Here is a 19,835-nt window from a genome sequence, read left to right on the forward strand (position 1 = left end):
GGGTTTGATTCCCATCACCTACATGATGGTTCGCAGCCAGTCCTAACATACCACTTCCAGGGGAATCTGTTCTCAGACATATATGCAGGCGAAACACTCACCCATAATGTAAAACAAAACAATGCCACCACCAGCAACAGTAGCTGTCCTAAGTCACTGCTCTCTGGCATGCTTTGGGGTTTGCCAAAAGTCCATGATTTCAACTTAAGCCACCGCAGTCCAGTTGCCAAACTCACAGCTGATTTGTCTCCCTTCTGGGAAACAGATCCCAGCAGTCACTGCTGCGCAAGGCAAGATAGGATGCCAGGGGCCACAGATGCCCACTGAAGGTCTTAGCCACAGATATCCTCTGAAGGTCACTGTCATTGATGTTCATTGAAGGTGCTTTTTTGGAGCATGCTTAGACAAACTAAGAGCCCTTAATATTTTTTTAAGATGTATGTATGTATGTATGTATGTATGTATGTATGTATGTATATGAGTACACTGTAGCTGCACATAGTTGTGAGCCTTCATGTGGTTGTTGGAGTTTGAATTTAGGACCTCTGCTCATTCTGGTCAACACTGCTCACAGTCCCTGCTTGCTCTGGCCCAAATATTTATTTATTATTATAAATAAATACACTGTAGCTGTCTTTACACACACCAGAAAAGGGCATCAGATCTCATTACGGATGGTTGTGAGCCACCATGTGGTTGCTGGGATTTGAACTCAGGACCTTTGGAAGAGCAGTCAGTGCTCTTACCCGCTGAGCCATATCACCAGCCCCCAAGGGCCCTTAAAAGCTTCAATGCATAGATAGGCATAGCTGGGGTTGAAGGCTTGGCATTATACTTGCTTTTTCCATCCATATTGTTTAGTCTGAGGGATAACTTATGCAGGAAAGCCACAAGACAGACAACAGTGTAGTGACTGTAGCTTGTGTCTGAGTATAGCCACCATTTACTTAAGAGACCAAGTACCTGCAAACACTTCCCAGAGATGCCTTCCCACATACTCTTGCTGGTCTCGACTTCCTGGGAACCACACCAGTGTGTTCCCTGGGGATCTGGCAGTGTGTTATCCATTCTTCTTGGAAGGAGTTCAAGTTGTTTTGGGTTTGAGCTGTTGCAAATATCCCCATCATGTCCCTGAGTGGCCTCATGCACTGGCTTCTCCTGCCATTTGTGAGGCTGAAGGGAGTGCTGGCCATATGAAACCCAGTAGCAACCTCAGAGCGCTCAGTTAATTGATGTGGGTGGACCCACTTTCTACCCTCCCTCTCAAGAGCAGGGCCCCCTTTTGCCACATTGTGGCCACAGCCAGCACTGCAGCAGGGTCACAGTAGAGAGAACAAACTCACAACCCTTGTAGCCATGGACACACTATCTTCTGGAAAGCTCCTGTTCACACACATGGGCTCGTTGAAACTGGAGAATGTCTTTTTCCTGATTTTGATAACTTCTCTCCGTGATCTGGCTAGCACACCAGTGTCTCCAGTGTGGCTGCTTCAGATACACCAGCAGCGATCCTGGATGGGCTTTGCTCCTAACATAAAGGAGATGCAATCGGTCCATTCTTTTAACATGCAGTTTGTGTCCTGCTTAAAAATCCTTTACTCCTGCTGGGTGTGGTGGCGCACTCCTTTAGTCCCAGCACTCGGGAGGCAGAGGCAAGTGGATTTCTGAGTTCAAGGCCAGCCTAGTCTACAGAGTGAGTTCCAGGACAGCCAGGGCTATACAGAGAAACCCTGTCTCGCAAAAACAAAACAAAACAAAACAAATCAAAACAAAACAAAACAAAACATCCTTTACCCCACCCTGAGATCAGTCAAACCTTCCTGTGCTGTTGTCAGACACCACACTGTCTTGTTCTGTGGTCCATGTGATGCCTTTGTAAAGCACTCCCCGAACAACCTTTCTGAAGACATACCAGGAACCTCCTCTCTGTGGTTTCCAGACAATGTAGATAACTGAGAATTAGGGGCGTGGGCGAGGGAGGCACAAAAAGCAGGAGGAATGGGTGTGGTAACCAGAAAGCAGGCTCCAGCATGATCCGGAATCTCAGCCTGGGAAGGGTATTCCCAACACCAGGACACAAGGCTTCATGCGTCTACACTGATTCTGCTGCAGAGCATATGGGTACCGGAGATGACGTGTGGTGGCATGTGGTATCGGGAAGCTGCCGCCAATGTGTAGGAGACATAGAAGCATAGATGACCTGCCCCTTCAGATTTAGTGGGACTCTCCAGGTTCAGAGACAGCATGCATGGAAACCCCTCAGCCCAGACTCACAGGAGTGTTGCTCGCCAGATGTGGGGAGGTGGTGTGAACGTAAAAGAAGGTAGCCTGCCCTCTGGACTCTAAAGCTAAATGGCAGGAGGGGAGGGAGGGAGGGGCAGCATCAGCCTAGGAGCCCCAGTCTCCAGTCTGCAGTGACACAAGGCACACTTGGTTAGCACTCACTCACAGAAAGGGAGTGATGGCTGTGGGCACCAGTATACACACGGGCAAGAACCCTGAGCTGTCTACTCTGGCGTCCTGGGCCACCTCAGTCTCTGTGATTCAGTCCGTAAGTAGTGCCTGGGATGAGTGAGGGGCCGTCCAGTGACACAGAACATCCCAGTCTGGGCTGGGTCTGGCATACTTCAGATATATGCTCTCCTCCCATGAAGGCCTGCAGGTCTATTCCCGCATGGTCAGGAAGGAGACAGAAGCCCAGGTTCAGCTGAGTGAGAAAGCCATGGTCTTGGAAGACCCCATCACCAATCCTTACATGAGTATCCAGGGCCTAATGACCTCAAAGACAGGGTTGCCTTCACTCAAACCAGATGCTCAGGCAGCCAGCCATCAGGTTGCTGTCTCATGGGTGCACAGAGGCTCTACTGTTGTGATTTCCAGAGGCGTGTATCAGTGAATGACTGAGTGAGAACCTAGCCTCAGAACCTAGCCGCTTTCAGACAGGTTTATCTTAGCAGCCCGGCCGTTCTGCTTCCCGGATCCACTGTGTTGTCCTTTCAGCACCGTGGTGTGCACCGCTGAACAGGAACTGAGCCAGTGAGGGTTTCTTTTATCGAGTTCTGCCCATGGCTTGCCTGGAATTTGTGGTCTGTGTTAATTAGATATCCGTCTGAGTTTCCAGCTAGCTTCAACGAAAGGCTGGCTTATTAAACAACAAGCAAAGACTGCTTCTTTGGAAGTCTGTTTTGAATTGTGCTGTTCCCCTCCATGATGTCCTGTTACACAGCGAGTGCTGGTTATGATTCTTATAGCCCCCAGGTCTCTCCCGCGTAGGGTCAGCCTCAGGCAGAGCACATACCTGCTCGGACGGCTCCAGTAAAAGACGCAGGATACAGGTAGCGTCAGTATTTAAAAGGGCTTCTTGCTGCCATAATGAGGATGGGCACAAGTCACACCTCCCTTTGGGGAAGGTGGGAAGGCCACCACTAGCCCACCAATGTCCAGGGGCCGTGGCAGGCTAGATACAGTGGATGGATGCTGCCTTCTGCTTGTCCAGATGCCCCGACCCTACCCTGAAAGCCTTACTCTGCAGCACGTGTGGCCTGGAAATGCATGGCTGTGCTGTGTTCAGCTTTTGGCTATACTTTAGAGCCAAGTCCACCCCCTACTTATTCTAAAAGAGAATCTTGTCCACCATACCCTTAGCGGTAGGTGTAGCGAGGTCAGGATGATTCACTTCCTTACCCACTGAACTGCAGAAAGCAAGATCTGAAGGTCTTTCAAACCTGCCCAGTGACGCCCAATGCCATGGACAATGTGTACAGCAAGGGATGGGGGTTTCTTGCTGGGCCACCCTGGCTGTCAGTACAGGGACACACATTACCTGAGGCCTCTAGAAGGGACCTTTCACTGGGACCAGCCCAGGGTGAGCCAGTTGGATTGGGGTGGTCTAGGGCTGGGTTTTGTGCAGCATGGGTAACCACCTCTCATCAAGAATGTCTGCTTTGGCTTCTGGTCCCAGAGCCCAAGATGCTCGCTGGTGGGGCTACTACCATCACGGGGACATTTTTTTTCTCCGAATGCCACTCTGCCTGTTTCTATGGTAACTGCAGATCTGTACCCTGCCTGCGCGTGTGATTGTGTTCTGTTCTCCTTGTAGATGGAGGAGATAAGATTTAAAGACAGAGCAGTCTTCGTGCTGGAAAGAGAGTTAGGGGTTCAAGCCGGGCATGCCCAGAGACTGCAGCTCCAGAAAGAGGCTCTAGATGAGCAGCTTTCCCAGGCCAAAGAGGCTGAGCGGCACCCGGGCAGCCCCAGACGGGAACTTCCTTATGCAAGCGGTGCAGGAGACGCCTCAGACCACTCAGGAAGCCCTGTAAGCAACCCCAGGTCTCGTCTCAGCCAGTCGCAAGTCCCAGACACATGTAGCCGTGTGACCCAATGCAGCAGCTCCAAGGGGAGTCCAGAACCTATATCCAGCCAGACCCTCCTGCCCTAGACTCTGTATAGCCAGCCCTTGCCTACTTGGCTCTGGCCAGGAGAGCTGATACACTGTCCTCCTTCATTATCCGCCCAGCAGAAGCAATGATCTTGTTGCTTCCTGGTTCCAGGTTGCTAAAGGTCACTTGCCAGTCATGCCCTGCCCTTGGTTGGTGGGGAGGACCACGCCAAGCATGAGCTGCTTCCCTTCCCTTCCCTTCCCTTCCCTTCCCTTCCCTTCCCTTCCCTTCCCTTCCCTTCCCTTCCCTTCCCTTCCCTTCCTTTCCCTTCCCTTCCATCCTCCTGTGCACGAGCCCAGCTCTCTTTCACCCATGTCTCTGACTTGGCCCCTCTTGTGGTCATGGCTCGCATTAGCATCACCAGTCACTACTCATCTGCTTTTCCTACGACCGTGCCACTTTCTGCTCCTCCTCAGTCTGACCTTGTGCGGGTAGCCAGCGATGCACAGCTCTGAGCACATTCATCTGATCACCACTCCTCATTCAGATTCTCTGTGGTGGTCTGCAGTACCCTGGGAGACCCTCGGTGTTACCCCTCTAAGTCTTTGGTCCCCAGCCTCTCCTGCACCTGTTGAATGAGGAATTTGACCCATGTCCGGTACCTTCCTGGACATCTTTTTCTTTGACTCAGGGACAAAAGTTTGAGCTGATCCAGCCTTGGGCCACTGACTTTGGAGGATGTCTCTTACGAGCATATCGCAAATGGCTTAACCGAGTTAGAACTGACCCCCTGCCTGCCCAGGTTGTGGGTAGACCGCTGCATTAACTCCAGATGCCAAATACGCATTAGAAAGTTTTCATTCATTTTTTTTAACATTCCTGTGGTTCCAAAAGTGAGTTTTAGAAACTCAATTTGAGGGAGCAGCTTTAGGAACTCTATAAGGGATGCCTTTTCCTGTGCTCGTTCTTTGAGAGTGACTGCTTGGCAGGGCAGGCCCGTCTGGAAGGCACAGCTGGGCAGCAGCCGAGAGGAAGCATGGGGCTGGTCCTCACCCACACTCGGGCTCCCACACTTGCACACCCTCACCTGCCACATTTGCATATTGCGGACATCTCTGCTTTCCCATCTTGCTGTGTACAATGCATGAGCTCCAGGCCAGGACCCTCTGCCAGGAGGGCCCCGCCAGCAGCCATTGGGAAGCAAAGGCAATCACAAGGCAGAAGTGTGTTGGTCTCCAGTTGGGTTGGGGTTCGCAGAGGTTCGCATCTAGGAACAGTTATTTGCAGTTGATTTTTGTTTTAGGAACAGCAGTTGGACGAGAAGGATGCTAGGCGCTTCCAACTTAAAATTGCGGAGTTAAGTGCCATCATCCGTAAGCTAGAAGACCGCAACGCCTTGCTGTCTGAAGAAAGAAATGAGCTGGTAAGTGGCTGGTAAGGGGATTTTGCGTTCCATAGGTTAGGACTGCAGCCTGGGGAGAGGTGGGAGTGTCTATATCTGAATTCCTTATGAAAATGAGGAGTGGTGGTATCAAGGGACAGCCTTTCCTCAAGGCTCCTTGTCATGCTACAATAGAGCTTTATTAACAAAACAGGTGGTGAGCCATATCACACCCCCACTTACTCATTAGTAAGCAGAGCATTGGCCCCACCCTGCTGACCTTCACCTGTCTGTGCATCTGCAGATGAGCTGAGATGCATCCCCTGAGACACCTCCGGCTCACCTAGGTGTCAAGTGGGCAGAGGGCAGTTACCTGCTGGGAGTCCACCTCAAGGTTGAGCCAATCTTTCCATTTCACACACCATATCTACAAGTTCTGCACCTACAGGTTCTGACTCTGTGGGCCTCACATCTATAGATTCTGTACCTACAGATCCTGTATCCATAAATCTGTTGCCTACATATTCTGCATCTACAGTTATGTATTGACAGGCTCCACACCTATAGGTTTTGTATATGCCCATGAGTCCAGCCATGGATCGAAAAATACTTTCTGAAAATTGCTCTCTCTCTCTCTCTCTCTCTGTGTGTGTGTGTGAGAGATTTTGTTTTCTAAACTATATCTTCCATCAACTAACTATATTTACTCTATGAGCAAATTATCATAAACAATCCTACAATGTATAGCACACCAGGAACATGGTAGGTTCCACGCAAATACCATGCCACTTTATACAAGGGACTTGAGCACCCGCATATTGGGGGTCCTCAGCCTATCCACACACACCCAGACACAGCTCTCTGGCCACTTTGCTTTGTACAAAGACCTGTCAGTTCTGCATCACTTAAAAGCTCACATTATGGAATAAATATTGTTTCAGCTAAAGCGGCTGAGAGAAGCTGAAAGTCAGTACAAGCCATTGCTGGATAAGAACAAGCGCCTTACTCGGAAAAACGAAGACCTGTCTCACACTCTGCGGCGCATAGAAAGCAAGTTGAAATTTGTCACTCAGGAGAACATAGAAATGGTAAGCACGTGCTAGGTCTGCAGAAACAGCCACCTGCACAGAGCTAGGCAGCATCTCCTCTCCTCTGTATTCCTCTAATGCCAGAGGCTTGGGCAAACAAGCTTATAGCCCTGAAAATCCTATGCACAAGGTAGCAAGAGGCCTCGCGTATAGAAGGACAGGACTTTCAGGCCTGCTGTGAAGCACCAAGCCAGGTGTCAGGGTAAACTCCACTCTTGCCTCTGCCACCAAGCCAGATAGCCAAGTGGTTAGTGCTGTCCACCTGTTCCTTCTTGCCCTGAAAGTCCCAGAGGCCATGAGGCAAGTTAGACAGGTGGTGTGTCTGGGCTACCTGGGATGCTGCCTGGGGCTTGATGTTTGATCCAGATGTGGGCCTTGGTTGCCCCTGTGCTCTGCAGCAGGCTGTTCCAAGGCTAAGACGAACAGTCTTTGTCCACACCAAGGAAACCTGAACTGTCATTCAGGCTGGTAGGGAGGCCCATCCATCCAGTTCGCACCATCCAGGTCAGTCACTGTACCCACCCTGCTTGCTGTTTTCAGAGGCAGAGAGCGGGGATCATCCGGAGACCCAGCTCCTTAAATGACCTCGATCAAAGTCAAGATGAGAGAGAGATCGACTTCCTAAAGCTCCAGATCGTGGAGCAGCAGAACCTCATTGATGAGCTTTCTAAAGTGAGTATGCAACACTTCCGTGCTGTGCTGAGCTGTGTCCGCCGAAGCCACGCCCCCTGCTGCCCTGTGCCCTCCGGAGCCACGCCCCCCACTGCCCTGTGCCCTCCGGAGCCACGCCCCCTACTGCCCTGCGCCCTCCGGAGCCACGCCCCCTACTGCCCTGTGCCCTCCGGAGCCACGACCCCCACTGCCCTGTGCCCTCCGGAGCCACGCCCCCTACTGCCCTGCGCCCTCCGGGGCCACGCCCCCTGCTGCCCTGTGCACTCACTGAAGCTGCCCTCCCCTGACTCCCTGTGTCCCTCTAGAGCTGTACCCCTTCTCACTGCACATTCTCTGCTGCCATACCTTCTGTCTACACCCCACCCCTAACCACCACATGCCCTCTGTTGCCACACAGCCCAATCTGCTGCACACCTTTTATTCTCTCCTGCTGTGTTCCCTGCCTCAGCTCTCTATGGTAGAAATGGGGCAAGGGAGAGCAGGGATGCATTTGTGGGATCTCTTCAGCTGCCCCGATCACAGTCACTACTCCCTGGCTCCTTGGCTCCCTGCCCCCAAGTCTTCTAACACTGTGGACCTCAGAGCCCAAGGCCAGCAAGCACTGCCCATGTTGATACCAAACCATCATAGCCAGATATCTTAAGAACATGCTATCTATGTTCTCTACATTTTAGAGGCCAAGGACACAAGCCCCAAATCAAAGAGTGGGTAGCTGCACTCACTCCATCCACATACTCTGGCAGGGACTGTTCCTTCCCCTGGGCAACCCTTGTGGACTCCAGTGTTCCCTGCTATGGCCTGATCTTTCCTCTCAATACCACCGCGGCTTCCTTTTCTTCTGTTCGGATAGTCTCCTCTTCCGTTGCTTGTAGGGAACATTGCCACTGGGCTTAGGGTCCATCCTAATCTAGTACGGTCTCATCACAGCATTTTACTTAGATACACCTTCCAAAGACCCTATTTTGAAAGCAGGTTCCATTCACAGGTTTGGTGGATAGAGACCTGAATACCTTTGGTGGGGGTACCATGTCTGTGTTTCCGTTTCTCTGTCTTTGTGCCAGCCCCCACATCCCAGCATGGGTTGATACATAGTGCTTCATAAGACCCTGTCTTGGAGAACCTTCTTCCTGTTGGAATCCTGGTTGAGTTCATGATGACGCTGTTTCAAAAAGAAGTGCCTCTAGTCACCTTGTGTCCTTTGGAAGGCAGCAGCCGGACAGTGGCACAGACTTCTGTCTCGAATGGGTCTTGTAATGACCAAACCTGCCTTCCATTAAACTACACAGGGAGATTCCTCTCCCAACTGCCCAGTCTATGATGGTCTCACAGAGGTGGCCCTCACTGTCTCTGCTGGGGACCTACGTCTTATTCTCACTCAATCTCAATCTCAACCTCATATTTGATGAGAGAAATGAGAAACAGTTGAATTCCTGATTGATGGCAGTTTCTGAAAGGCCTCTTTCTCCTGCTCCGAGTGAGTAACGGGACACCCACTTTGAACAAAGACCCCAGGTACTCTGTAAGATGCAGGAACATCCCCTCTAGAAAAGAGGAAGGAGTGTTAGGGCCCAAACCTTGCTCTGGGGAGTGAATGCATGGCCCTTAGGCCTCTACCAGCCATGTGACTCTAAGTGTAGAGTTCAGAGAGCCTGGGGGACATTCTCTCAAGCCTCTGCACTGTCCACGATGTGACGTGGTATTTTCTCCCACTAGACCCTGGAGACAGCAGGCTATGTGAAGAGTGTGTTGGTAAGCAATGACTGGCACCACCTTGCTTGCTGCATGTTCCCCTTGCCCGTGTAGCTACACGGACCCATTCTGTGTCATGGCCCCTTATAGTCTAGACAGAAGCAGCTGTAGCCGTCTTGGGTGGGACTTCTCATGGCACTTCACCGCCAAGCTTGCAGTGGTGCCTGGTCAGACTGGAACAACTACCCCAGGTGACATAACACCAGGTCCAGTGGTTTTTCTGTTTACTCCTGAAAGGCCAGAACCAAGAGGCTGCCTTTGCCACCCCAACCAGTTTCTCCCAATTGGCAGTAACAGGCTATGTTGCCGTAGCTTCTTCCCCTTGCTAGTGACAGAAAGGACACAAAGACACAGAGCAGCTTCCCAATAGTGAAGCAGGCAGCGTCTCAGGAACTACCTCTCCCTAAGCAAGGACCACTTCTCATGGTGCAGAAGAGACCTGGACCAGCCGTCCTCCCTGAATGTCCAGTTTTCCGCAAGCTCAGGGTCCACAGACGATTGCTAGTGTGCATGACCTCCCTAATGAGTCATCTTGCCCCGCCCACCGGTGGTCTACATGGTGTAAGCCTAAGCTTGTGCGCTGGCCAGACACATGCTCAGCTGCTTTAACAGACCTCTCCACCTGGCTTTTGCAGGAGCGTGATAAGCTGTTGAGGTATCGGAAACAAAGAAAGAAAATGGCGAAACTCCCCAAGGTAAAAGAAGTGGCAGGCTCGGGCTTAAACACAAGCTTCTAGAGACCATGGAAGAGGAGCTAAGTTCTTCCTTCGCTCATGGGAAGGAAAGTTTAGTAAAAAGTGTCACCCTGAAATAACCCACACAAGACACAGCAATTTCTCTGTTTAGTCTTTTAAATTTTGTCAACCAAGCTCAGGCCAACATTACCCAGGAGAGAAGGACGGTTTATCTTCAGGTTATGGAGCTGTTGTAGGGAGCATCAGATTCAAGTGGCCTTGAAAGTGCGTTTCAGGGGCTTTGTTCTGTTTTGTTTGCGACTATTTATTTTTATAATTTTTATTCATTCTTTGAGGAGTTCATACACTGTATTTATACAATGTATTTATACAATGTATTTTGATCATATCAACCCTCACCCTCCTCCAGATCCTTCCCAATCCCTCTCATCCACAGACCACGCTGATAAACTCAGTAGGTTGTACAGAGTCCCCATTGTCTTTACAGCTCAAACCCCAAGGTGGTGTTAGGTTCAGTGTCAGAAAGCTGCTGATTCCGGTAAAACGTGAGAAAGAAACTCAGGCTCTAACTTGGGAGTAGAGGATGGTCTCACACTTGGGAAGATGGGCAGTGAGACTGTCTCCCTCAGTTGATCTTCAGTGAGTTTCTAAGCTTAGTGGTCAGCATGTACCCCTGTGGTCTGTACAGCCTGCTGGGCTCAACGGTCAGGACATTGGACATACCTAGGACCTGTTCCACAGAGACAACCCCACCCCATTCTCAGTGTTTGAGAGGCACGAAGGTCAGGTCAAGGTCAGAAGGTAGGTCAGAGTCAAAAGGCCTGGAGGATCGTCCTGGGACCAGGCAGCAGGCACCAGAGTGTGATGGGAACTGGCCAGTGAAAAGTGGGAACATGAAGAGCTGGTGGGGCTTCACCACAGACACTCTTGCAGTCTCAGCAAGTGGGGCAGCAGGGGGTGAAGGTGAAATGTGTGAGGGTGACCTTCAGAGAAGGGCGATGCAGCAGACTAGGTCACCAGTGTGGTTTCAGTTCAGTTATCAGAGACCAGAGGGGCTGAGATAAAATTGCCTCGAGTTGGTGTTTATTTGGCTTGCCTGCTCTCTGCACATTCCTACAGAAAAGCTTAGGAGACTTGGGTGCAAGAAAACGCCTGCCTCAGAGGGGCTGTGGGAAGGCTGGGGCTTAGGGAAATTGTTCTGAAAGTGCAGGACTCTGCTAAGTTTGGTAGTCATTCAACCAGAAAGGTGAGTTAGTGGTCAGCTACAGGAGAAAAGCAGGCAGCACAGCTACATGGGAGGGAGATGTGTACCACCCAGGAAGGGACATGAGGAAAGGTGCAAGGAAAGTGGTCTTTGGGGGCAACTGGTGGTCCTAGGTACCAGGTACAAGCCTTTCTGAAAGGTTCTGGAAGAAGGACCAACAGAGAGATCCGAGTGGACAATGGCCAATCAGTGATGCAGAATCAGTTGAGGAAGGAAGAGATCCTGAATGTGGCTGAAAGAAGATGGGGGCCTTCTGGACTTTGTAATACTCCTAAAACCTTGTGAACAAAGCTTTGGGCTTTGAAGGAAGAACTTCTCAAACTAGCCAACAGAGGGCCCAGTTTTGCCTGGTCGGCAGAGACCTGTGGTTGCAGGGTGAATGCACAGCAGACTGGAGCTCATTGTCCACCCTCTGTGAGTTCAGCAGGCATGAGGGTCAGGTCCAGGAACCACTTATCCAGGGACCATGGGCCACTTCTCCACCCTCCTTCCATGATAGCCAAGCTGGTTAGTAAGGCTCAGACCTCTACCTGGGCCTGTGTAAGACCTACCCTAGTTCTTCTTGAAGGATAGCAGCAAACAGAGAAGGGGGTGAATTGCATTGGAGCTGCCCAGTGGTGGGGAGACAGCTTCTCAGCTGAGACCTCACTCCCGGGCAACAGGAAGAGGAGGCAGAAGGAGGCGTTAGGGCTGTCAGCCGTGCCCAGCTGGGCTTGCACTAATACATTACATTTGGGTCAGAAGCCGGTTGTCGTGGAGACCTTCTTTGGCTATGATGAAGAAGCTTCCCTGGAGTCCGATGGATCTTCCATTTCTTATCAAACTGACAGGACGGATCAGACCCCATGCACCCCCGAAGATGACCTGGAGGAGGTAATCTCGGTTTCCCATAGAGTTATTTGACTAGGCAGTCTTAGAGGTCGGTGAAGCACAGACAAAGTCAGGTGGGGCAGGAGATAGGGTAGAGGTCTCATGTGAGCCCTGCTCCCTTTGGGTCTTCTGGTCCTCCCCCGGCAGTCCTCTCCTCTGCACAGTGACAAACACCATTGCTCGGGTGTGTGACTCCTGAGGGCTACTCCTTGCTGTAGTGTCTGGTCTTGCTTCTTCTTTCCATGGAGCTTGAACCTCTTATGAGGGATGTGGAGGGCTCCCCAGTTCCTTCAAAGGCTTCTCAGAAATTTCCAAACCCCCCAATCAGGAGGCCAGCACCATTTCAGGGCCCATCAGAGCACTGGGGTATTGAGAGGAGACTTTAGCATACTCCAAGAGTCAAGTGTCCTCTCTGGCTAGCCCTTCTCACCAGAATGATGGCCAAATCAAGTCCAGCAACCACCTCACCGTGTCCTTGTGGGGACTGCTCTAGTCCCTATGGACAGGAAGTGGTGGTTCACAGCCTTGGCCAAGCCCAGTGGCAAGGCTGCACATGGGCTTCCTTGGGACGCAGGAGGATAGCCCAAAGACTTTGGACTTGCTTAGAAATCTAGGCTATCACAGCTCTTCCACTACCATCAGCCTTGGGGAACAAGTGAGCAGGGAGGAAAGATGGATTCAGTCACTCCTACATATGGCCTACTCTCCAAATTGAGGGACAGCAGGGCTCCACAGTGACATTGGTCCCACTTGATTCTGCTCTCTAGCTACGGCAGTAGGTGCCAATGCAGCTAGAAGCACATATCCAGGGCTGATTCTGCCGGTGTGAGGCTGAAGTAAAAATGTGGGGGAGCTGTACTGCCAGACACTACTCCTCACAAAGCCCTGCGTACCACTCATGACACATTTCTGCCAGCAGAATTGTGGGGGAGCCTCCTCTATCATAAAGACCCTCCTGAGTCAGGGCAGAAGCCCTGGTCACTGGCTACCAACCTTCATCATGGCTAATTCAGCTGTACCATGCCCCACTCCCCCAGGACCCAAGGGTTACCTCCCAGGATAGCCTCCCCACAGGCTGCAGAGTGCTCCTGGCACACTCAGACTATTCACTATACCTCACTGGGAAGAGTGGGGCCTGGCCGTTTGGGGGTGCTACTGTGTGGGGCCCAGGTTAATGCTAAGTCTCTCTTTGCACATGGGGTGCCTGTGTGGTGTCCATGTGCTTCCCCAGGGCATGGCCAAGGAAGAGACGGAGCTGAGGTTCCGGCAGCTGACCATGGAGTACCAGGCACTACAGCGAGCCTATGCCTTGCTGCAGGAACAAGTCGGAGGGACCCTGGATGCAGAACGAGAAGTTAAGGTCTAAATGACTTCTACTCTGCGACGTTCCAGCTCCCACTCAGCTCCTCCCCATTTGTTCCTAAGGCCCTACAGGGACACTCCACTTGCCTAAACTTTTGAGCTAAGCCCCTTTATCCCACAGTTACTGGGTCCTGGGTATTAGAACTGAAGCCGTTACAAGCCAGTGCTATGGAACCTGAGGCTGGGTTGGTGTGAGCTAGGGGTGGGGCTGGCAGGGATGGTGGAAGCACAGATGTGGGTAAGGGTCCTTGTCTCTACCAAAGGCTGTAGCTGGCTTATGCAGGGCCCAAGTCTTCTAAGACGACACCACCGATGCAGACTCTGAAAGCACAGTTATGCTAAGGACAGTGTGGAAGTCTGGGTTTGCAAGCAGGCGAGCTGCAAGGCTCCTGTCTGCTTCTCTAGACACGTCCCATCTGTCAGCAGCATCCAGGCAACACTGACCAGCAGGACTGGGAGTGTGGGTGGGGGCTCTCTGCTGGTTAGGAAGCAGTGAGGGTATCAAGCCTCAGAGAGGGACACAGGAAAGGGGGTCCTTTTCACTGCCTTCCAGGGACAGCTGCTTTCAGAACAGTGGCTGATGCAGTAAGGAGACAGGCCTCTTCCTCGGGGAGGTGGGGCTCTTCTGATCAGGCAGCTGTGAGGTCTTGGTTCTGGTTGGCCACAATCTCCCTATTCACCCCACAGGGAAAGAGGCAATTCGGCAACTTAGGGTTTTTGGCAAAACAACACAACTACTTCTCAATGAGCCGTACTGAGGCATGGTACTCTGCAGCCTGCAGCCTTGAGTATCTCTGTCTGTCTGGGCTGTTAGAGAAAATTTGATGTATTCTCCCTCCTATCCTACAGACTCGTGAGCAGCTGCAAGCAGAGATACAGAGAGCTCAGACACGGGTGGAGGACCTGGAAAAGGCTCTGGCTGAGCAAGGGCAGGTGAGTTCTGGTGGCTTGTAGCATTTGTATCCTGTATCTGTGCTAGGGAGTCCTGGGAGAGGCATGGTCCTCGGTGGTCCCCAAGGTTCCTGTTCAAGAAGAATGGAGTGGGTAGGCTCATACCTATATAGGAAGTGTTCACTGCATATGGAGAAGCTGAGCAGGTATCATATGTCTCACAGTTTCTAATATCTGGAAGGAATTCCCTTGCAAGCCGCAAGCAAAGCAAGAATCTACCTACCTACAGATCAAAGCTACTCCTTGGCTTGTAGTTCTGAGTCAGGGCCAGAACTTTAGGTCCTATGTACTCTCGCCATAGACATCAGAGGGGAAATTCTAAGCTACTCCTAACTTAGCTCCCGGCCTAGGTTTCTGGGGACCCATCATTTTCCTGGACTCAAATGGCTCAAGGTGTTTGTTACCACTCCTCATACCAGAACACCACTTACACAGTCTTCATTCCCTTGGAGGCATCTGTCCCCTGTGGCCACGCTCCCTTGGTCCTTGTCCAGCCCCAATACCAGGTGGCTCCCAATGTATTAACTGCTAGTGGGACGAGCAGGAAGACACTCCATGGCCAGTGTCCTAGAATTCAGTGGTCTCTTGACACACAGAACCCACTTACTTCCACTCCCTGGCCACCATGCATTGATGGTGTTCAGACCACACCATGCACAGCCAGTCAGCACAGTTAGGTCACGCCTCAATCCTAGCAGCGGATGGCCAACACAATACAAACTCAGTGTTACTGCTAGGGGTTTCTTGCTGTCTTACGATGCTTCGAATGTGCTTTCCCTTTCTCTTAACCTTACAGGTCGTTTACTTGTGTGTCATGACGTCTGGCTTTGTATACTTTTATAGGACTTCTGTGTTCACAAATGTGTGTGTTTCTACATCTATATGTCTTCATGTGCTTTTTTTTCCTTGGCTCTTTTTTTCCTGTTTGTTTGTATTGTCCTGTTTTGGTTGGTTTGTTTTATTATTATTATTATTATTATTATTATTATTATTATTTCAATACCTGTTTAATTTCTAATGAGGGAAAGAAAGAAAGAGCATGGATTTGCGTGTGGATAAGTGGGGAGGATCTGAGAAAAATTGGGAGGAGAAACTCTAATCAGAATATAATGCATGAAAAAAATCTATTTTAGTATATAAAAAAAGATCACCATGTCCTTCATCTCTAGACCTGACCACACCTCTGTGGGGGCCTTGGCATGCTCGTGTGTGTGTGTGTGTGTGTGTGCTTCTCAGTGAAGCCCAGTGTCTAAGGCACCGTCTTCCCAACACTGGTCCAAACTTAAAGGTGGTGGTGGAGGGTAAGGAGGATGTGCTGGGCACAATGGATTTCCTTCCAAGTCAGAGATGGAGGCTGTGTCAGGAGGCATCCACATATGTCCTCTGACAGAACTGCCATCTGCCCAGGTGTCACCCTAAGTGTAAAGTGATCAGGACTCCTCCCTACATGTGCCTCATATTCCCACTTGCCTGGGTCCTCATGTGACATCTACACTTCATAGAGTCCCTGGTTCAGGAACCCTGGCCTGGGATGCTGTCCACGTAGTGGCACAGAACATCACTGAGATGTCTTCTTGATACAGGGCGAGCTGCACCTGTCCAAGTCCCTTAGATAGAATGGGCACCGCACAAAGGTTTCCCTTACCATACTCTGCCCACGGGTGGTCACTTCAGAAGCAGGCGCTGGTGCTCGGTTCTGCCCAGTCCTGGTTGGAGGTAGCCCCACAGTGCTCTCTTGCAGCATATTCATGTCTGCCTTTCAATTCCATTTTCAAGGATATGAAGTGGATTGAAGAGAAGCAAGCACTGTATCGACGAAATCAAGAGCTCGTAGAAAAGGTATGCCCTGCCTCCCAGCAGTACATGGGCCGGGCAAGATACCTTTGTGCTTGCAGAGTGTGTGGTAGACTTTGTGGGCTGGTGGTAGGCTTGGGCCCAGGTTCCAGGCCTTTCTGTGGCTTGCATTGCAGCCACCCAAGCCATTCCACTTCCTGTGGAAAGATCTAGTGATGACTGAGTGGGCTCTCTTACAGGATGTCCACGTTGCTGGTCTCCATGTTAAAACAGGCTTATAGGTCTCTGAGTTCAGTTCAGGGAGAGGTGGATATAGCTGTCTGCTCCACAGTGGACGTCTATCTTCATGAAGTTGCAGAGGGTGCTACGTTAACCTTTGGTTCTTGTCTTGTTTTGTGATGCCAGCAATCAAACCCAGGGCCTTATGCATGCTAGGCATGTACCTGGTCACTTAACACTGAACTACATACCAGCCCTGTGTGTTCACCCTCAGGGAGGCAGGATGCTACATTCGGTTCACTCATTACTGGTGCTATTAAATTACACATGAATCCTCCACATCAAACCTGGACTGTGGCCAGGTAACCACACACCCATTCATTCTGCCCCTGGGCCTTAGACCAGCTGGAGCTCTAGCAACTGCACAGGGACAACTTGTCCTCGATAGCTTCCTTCCTGCTCCATCTTTGTGGTGCCTGTTTCCTTGGGCAGCCCTATTGTACTGTGCAAGGCCCCTTTTCTCACAGCAGCAAATGACTGCCCAGAAAACTACTCTGGGTTCTCTTGAGAGAATCAGATGCCTTCTCACCTCACCCACTTCCTGTTCTTCAGATAAAACAAATGGAGACGGAGGAGGCACGGCTGAAGCACGAGGTCCAGGATGCAAAGGACCAGAATGAGCTGCTGGAATTCCGGATCCTGGAGCTCGAGGTAGGGTAGGCTAGGGGGTTGGGTCACCCAAGCAGGTGAGCCACAGGGCCGTGAGCTGGGCTCCTCTTCTCAAACCTCTCAGCTCTTGTGAGTCTATGAATAGAAACTTAAAGACCACGTGGGAACGAAGAGGTCAGATGGGGTCAACTGTCTAGCTCCCTGGAAAGATGGGGCAGATGGATAGAGTGAGGTCACCTGGGGTAGGGGAAGGCCTTGGTGACAAGCAAGACACCATTGCTGTGAAGGGGAAGGAAAACAAAACAAACAGAAAGCCCAGGAGAGCTTCTAGACCTGTGACCTCAGCAAAGCACTGGGTCCCCCCACCCCCACCCCACAGTGCCCAGGCACTGGTACAACCCAGCAGGCATCCATTCTTGTTTGTAGAAGTCTCTAAGTGGGGCAGAGGTACCGTGCAGTGGTCAGGTGGCCTTCAACTTTGCCCTGCTGACTCTGGTCTGTGACTTCTTCTATGACCTACAGAGAAGGAGAGACAGAGATCCTTGGGAGAAGGTCAAGGTGGGCTTGGGGGGGCCGTGTCACTGTGAGAACAGATGGGCAGTGTGGCTCACTACAGCGAGGGAAGTTATTACTTCCTTGATGAACATTCCCACACAGTCCTGTGTCCTCAGTCTCGGTCCGGTTGGCAGAAGCCTGTTGGACACCAAATTCAGATGGACCCACTACTCAGAGTCCTCCCACCCACCTTCCTTGGCACTGGAGGGTTACGAATCTGATTGTCTGTCCGCCATGAGTCCTGGGCCTCTGTGTGTGTCCTGTGTATAAGGTCCATGAGCATATCAGTTGCCTCATCCAGTGCTATTGCCAGACCCATTGGTAGCTTTACCTGAGGCCTGTCCTCTAAGCCGTCTCAAAGTCCATGGTGCTTAAGCAAGTGAACTCTGGGACGACATGGGCAGGACTCCATAGAGCCAGCCTCCTACCACCTGGGGCAGCAAGCACACAGGAACAACCTTCTGGGCAAGTCCATGGAGGTTTCTGTCCAGGGACTGCACTAGAGTTGAGTTTGGGCAGCATCACCTTGACTCTTCAGAGGATGGTCTTAGTCAGTGCTCCCCTGGCCACTGCACCGGGAGGGGGAGGAGATAGGACGAGAACAGCCCACCCTTGCCATGCCCAGCCTTCTGTTCTTTGTCTCAGGAGAGGGAGAGAAAGTCCCCGGCCATCAACTTCCACCATACACCTTTTGTGGACGGGAAGAGCCCCCTGCAGGTGTATTGTGAGGCCGAAGGTGTAACGGTAAGACTCTCTCCTCCTTCACCATCCATGGTCTACCCAGCGGACACTCATATCATCCTGTCCCTCTGTTTGCCTCCTAGGACATCCTGGTCACGGAGCTGATGAAGAAGCTGGATATCCTGGGGGATAACGCCGTAAGTGTATGTTGCTCTCCTGACTTGTGCATGCCTCTTCATGCTGACCACCCCAGCCCAGCCCTTAGCCCAGGGGCCCCTTGAGCCCATTCCAATCCCATCATAGGCAATCCTGAACAAAGACCTTTCCTGAGGTGAAAAGCCTGCTTAGAATAGCCCCTGCATTTGGGGAAAGTTTGATCCTGGCTCATTGTTTCTAAAGCCCTGGGGCCCAGTCTTCTAGTTCTTGCTACTTTGAGTCATGCATGCTTAGTTTCTGGGCACTCTTGTATCATAGCACTTCTGTGACCACAGGGTGCTGGTTTGGGAGAGTGTTGCTCTTAGGCAACTCAGAATCATTGGGATTCTCAATTTTTTGATTTGAGGAGAGAAGCAGAGTCCATTCATAGGTAATCTCTAAATCTCATTTGGAGAAAAGTTCCAATTTCTGCAGCAAACTCCTGAAAAGACTATTAATTACCAAGTGGACAAAGTAGATATAACACTTCATCACACCTCCTACCCTTCCTTCCTTCCTTCCTTCCTTCCTTCCTTCCTTCCTTCCTTCCTTCCTTCCTTCCTTCCTTCCTTCCTCCCTCCCTCCCTCCCTCCCCCTCCCTCCTTCTCTTCCTTCCTCCGTTCTTTCCTTCCTCCCGTCCTTCCTTCCTTCCTTCCTTCCTTCCTTCCTTCCTTCCTTCCTTCCTTCCTTCCTTCCTTCCTTCCTCCCTCCCTCCCTCCCTCCCTTCCTTTCTTCCTTACACTCATCATTTCATTCTCTGTCCATCATCTATACACACATACATAATACATACATACATACATCTTCCACTCATTTATACATTTTCTATCCAGCTATCCTTTGCTGACATCTACCCACCAATTCCTTCTCCATCAATCTATCTTTTCATCCATCTTTTGCCTTCTATTCCCCACCCATCCACCTTTTATCCACACACATAACCATGCACATACATTGTCCTGTTTCCCATCTATCCATCCATCTATCCATCTCTATAGATCCTCTGTACTGTTTACCAAGTATCCATCCATCCATCCATCCATCCATCCATCCATCCATCCATCCATCCATCCATTTTAATTCCACCCATCCATCCTCCATCAGTCCTTCTTCCCTCCCTCCTCCCTCCACCTTCTCCCTTCTTCCCTCCACCTACTCATCTATCTATTCTCCATGCACTATCACATACTTGTTGATCTCTCCCACTTCTCCAGTGTGAGGTTTGGTTTTGACAAGAACCTTTCTCCTTATATCCCCATTTTCTGGGAAGCAGTGAGTGGCAGAGTAGGGAGAAGAACCTTCAGGGAATTC

The 19,835-nt window shown here is 51.0% G+C and overlaps 1 protein-coding gene across 1 annotated transcript in view; it reads left to right on the forward strand.

Moving 5' to 3' along the window:
* Positions 1-19,835, forward strand: part of Jakmip3 (janus kinase and microtubule interacting protein 3) — a gene marked incomplete in the record, with an annotated part of 143,247 nt that overhangs the window by 72,695 nt on the left and 50,717 nt on the right. The window contains 13 exon segments of the mRNA NM_028708.2: positions 4,100-4,315; positions 5,683-5,802; positions 6,702-6,848; positions 7,389-7,520; positions 9,234-9,269; positions 9,905-9,964; positions 11,973-12,101; positions 13,330-13,458; positions 14,310-14,393; positions 16,188-16,250; positions 17,037-17,135; positions 18,294-18,392; positions 18,473-18,526. Coding sequence (NP_082984.1) covers positions 4,100-4,315; positions 5,683-5,802; positions 6,702-6,848; positions 7,389-7,520; positions 9,234-9,269; positions 9,905-9,964; positions 11,973-12,101; positions 13,330-13,458; positions 14,310-14,393; positions 16,188-16,250; positions 17,037-17,135; positions 18,294-18,392; positions 18,473-18,526 — 1,368 coding nt within the window.

This window comes from Mus musculus, chromosome 7, assembly GCF_000001635.26.
Source record: "Mus musculus strain C57BL/6J chromosome 7, GRCm38.p6 C57BL/6J".
In the NCBI taxonomy this organism is placed as follows: Eukaryota; Metazoa; Chordata; class Mammalia; order Rodentia; family Muridae; genus Mus; species Mus musculus.